Source organism: Lissotriton vulgaris, chromosome 5 (assembly GCF_964263255.1).
Source record: "Lissotriton vulgaris chromosome 5, aLisVul1.2, whole genome shotgun sequence".
In the NCBI taxonomy this organism is placed as follows: domain Eukaryota; kingdom Metazoa; phylum Chordata; class Amphibia; order Caudata; family Salamandridae; genus Lissotriton; species Lissotriton vulgaris.
In genome coordinates, this window is record NC_141693.1 from 1,425,979,160 (window position 1) to 1,425,982,294 (window position 3,135).

Consider the following 3,135-nt stretch of genomic DNA (forward strand, 5'->3'; position numbering starts at 1 on the left):
TTTAAATACGTGTCCCGGATTTTAGGAGAAAGGTCAGATAATTGTAAAGAGGTGCTCTCCTTACACAGACGCCTGAGAATACTGAAAAAAAACATTAACTTACTATTTTCTGTCAGGCAGCACAGGAGGCGATCGGCTGTGCATGCTCAAGGGAGACAGGGTGGAGGTCCTGCCATCGATAATGTTCAGCAAATGTAACCATGTCAATGTATGTATATATATATATATATATCCATATACACAGACATTTACAAGCCTACCCTGTATATATAAGCACATGTTTACTGGGTTGCGCCAAAACTGGGACAGGCTAGATACAGAAGTAAGACTAGTGATTAGTCCTACCTTTATTTCTAACCTGTCCCGGTTTTTGGTTCCCAAAATCTGGTCGCCCAATGATTGTATAGGACTCCTCCCACGTGATTATGATTGCCCCTTTGCAGCCGAAATGAAACTTCCACTGGAGGCATCTCTCCCAGTACATACGAACACAACGTTGAGCACAGGAAAATTGAGAACATTGTTTAATGGTCATGGATGGGGCGTGAAATCCGGTGTTTAGTAACCCCCTTATGTAATTGTATAGCGAAACCAAGACAACTGGGGCAGACTGGCCTAGAAATTGTAACTTGTGTCCAAAGACAGGCAGGTCCGGGGTAGAGCCAGTCGCTGGGAATTAGAAGAGTCTTGGCAGACAGAGGAAATGTATGTGATGGGTCAAAACATAAGTACGTGAAATGTCATGAAGGCCGCACTGGACGTACGAACCTAAGGTTCCCCAGCATCAGCTGTGCACAGATCTTCTGGTCAAGTTTTTTTCCGTTTTATTATTTTGGAACCAGTTGTTTTGTGAACTCTCGGATCCTTCACTATTTCCTAAGCAGTCGTAATTCACATGCTGCCCATTCGTAGACCAATAACTACAAAGAGAAATGGCGGAAGAACAGGTCCCATATGGAAAGCTCACTGGTAAGAACTAGTTCTGCACCTCTTTGTTACAATGTAGAGCTCGGACCCTGGGCCAGCAAATAACTCGTGGATTATTTTTGGGTGAGGACGTGCAAGAAGCAAAACCCTTCCCCAAACTCTCACCGCATACACTGACAAGGACGATCAAAATGTATAAAAAAATAAAATATTTATTATTGAGTGCAAAATAAATGTATCTGTAATAAAAATGAAATGTACAGGCGTTCGCATACTCTCACGCATTTCAGTGCCACCTTGGCAGAATCAGTTTGTGGAACTGCTGCATAGCAGCAATAAAGTCTTTGTGCCAAGCCCACCCACTAGGCCTGTTGAGTCTCCTGGTTCAGGCATAGTCCAATAGTCTTTCATCGTCAGATTGCTGGGGCGGTTGCAGACACCCCTGTGTTTTTCCTAAGAAGCATGCCCCCTGGTGGCCGGGCTCCTGACTCCAATTTCCGGCTTGGAGGGGCTCTTCTCCAAGATCACCTCGACCGTCTGCTGCGGGGGTCTCGGTACCAACTCTGTGTTCGGGACCACCCTCTCCTCTTCTTCCTCCTCTCGTTCTGAAGACGTGAAGGGGCTCACGACAGTCTCGACTAGCCCAATGACCACCCCGAAGAAGGCCAGGACACTGCCCAGCAGGTACATCTTCACCATCTTCCGGTTAGGCTTTTGGCTCATCATCTCCCTGGCAAAGGGGATCAGCTCGTGCATGACCTCCATTATACCTCCGAAGGACACTACCTGGAACACAAAGTAATGGGTGGTTAAGGTCACTGAAAGCTGCACACCGCATATGAATTATTCTCTAGCAATAAAATAATATCCCTTGCCCAAAAACCTCGAAAGTGCCAGAGGCCACCACCTCATCAAGTACTTTTTTTTTACTTTACATTCTGATATTTATATTCTCGCATTCAGTGGAAAACTTAAAACTACAAGAAACAATGCTACAGAAACTACAGATGCGTTTATCCTGCTCAACAATTCTGCTAGCCCAAAACGTAACAGAGCCCTCTGGTGGTTTAAGGTAACTATACACCCAGCCCCAACGCAAGGCTTACAGTGTGAGTTCATTGCAAGTGTAGCAGCAATACGAACATCAGAAATGTTAAATGTATCCTCATAGCTTACATTATTCCTGCATGTGCAACACATACAAAATTATATTTTGGCCACCGTCTTCGAGTTTAAAGGCAGTCGTACATTTTGAAACTGGGTGTGCACATTATGTTCTGGAGCAGTCTCACTTTCTATACATGCCAATATGAAGGCAGAGACAGGTCCTGCAGCTTTACCGATTGCATTAAAACAGCCAGGTATTTAAAAATTGCATGTTCATAAGCAACGTAGGTAATCAAGAGAATGATTAAATAGCTGTACGCGTGTCTCCAAAGGAGATACACTTTTAGTAATATTAACTTTTGAAAAATATGCAAAGTTTGATTACAGTAGTTTCCCCCCAACTTTGTGCTACCATGTTTTGGTCAGTCAATTCCTGCAACAGTAACGCTTTGATGTCTCTGCAGGGCACAAAGACATCCAATAGTACAAGTGGGACGGAGAGACATGTGGGCGCGCACGTATGCTTATTTATCTACAGCTCTCAATAACATCTATTTTAAATAAACAAAAATCTTCGCGAACCAACTATAAAATTAAAACGGGCGTTCTCTGAAACTCACGTTTGTAGGGAGGAGGCTGTGCGCTTTCAAACCAGAAAACAGGTCAGCTGCAGCTTGAGGCCGATCTCCGGCGATCGTTCGTAATCCCTCGCTCGCTTTGTCTTGGATTCTGTAATCCGTGTGGGTCTCGTAAAACCCAGGACACTGTTAGCTGTCTCAGTATCTCTCTAAATCTTGAGCTGTGTTTGTTTCTCTAGCCTCAGCCACCTCTTTATAATCCAGGCGGACCCGCCCCCTTCGTGACGTAGAGTCCTGACAATGGGGGCTGGCCACGCGCTGAGCACGCCGTGTACACGCCGGAGCGACCGCCTCACATTACACGGTAGCCAGGGCACTTGAGAGTCTCCGGCCAGGGCGAGTGACCCTATGAGGAGAGCCCGAGGGGGCGATCACGCTGCAGCCACGACCTGTCCACCCTGCTACTGGCGTCCATTTGAGAGGCAGGGGTCAGCACGTTCTCGCGTTCCTCGTGGCACAGCTG

General features: G+C 46.1%; 1 protein-coding gene across 1 annotated transcript; it reads right to left on the minus strand.

Annotated features, from left to right (window-relative positions):
• Positions 1 to 1,125: 1,125 nt before the first annotated feature.
• G0S2 (G0/G1 switch 2) lies at positions 1,126 to 2,797 on the minus strand. The gene is made up of 2 exons (XM_086923365.1): positions 2,655 to 2,797; positions 1,126 to 1,713 (listed from the first exon to the last, which is right to left on the minus strand). Exon 2 carries the CDS (start codon positions 1,690 to 1,692, stop codon positions 1,381 to 1,383), a length of 312 nt encoding a protein of 103 aa, XP_086779491.1. The 5' UTR covers positions 1,693 to 1,713; positions 2,655 to 2,797; the 3' UTR covers positions 1,126 to 1,380.
• Between the last annotated feature and the right edge of the window lie 338 nt (positions 2,798 to 3,135).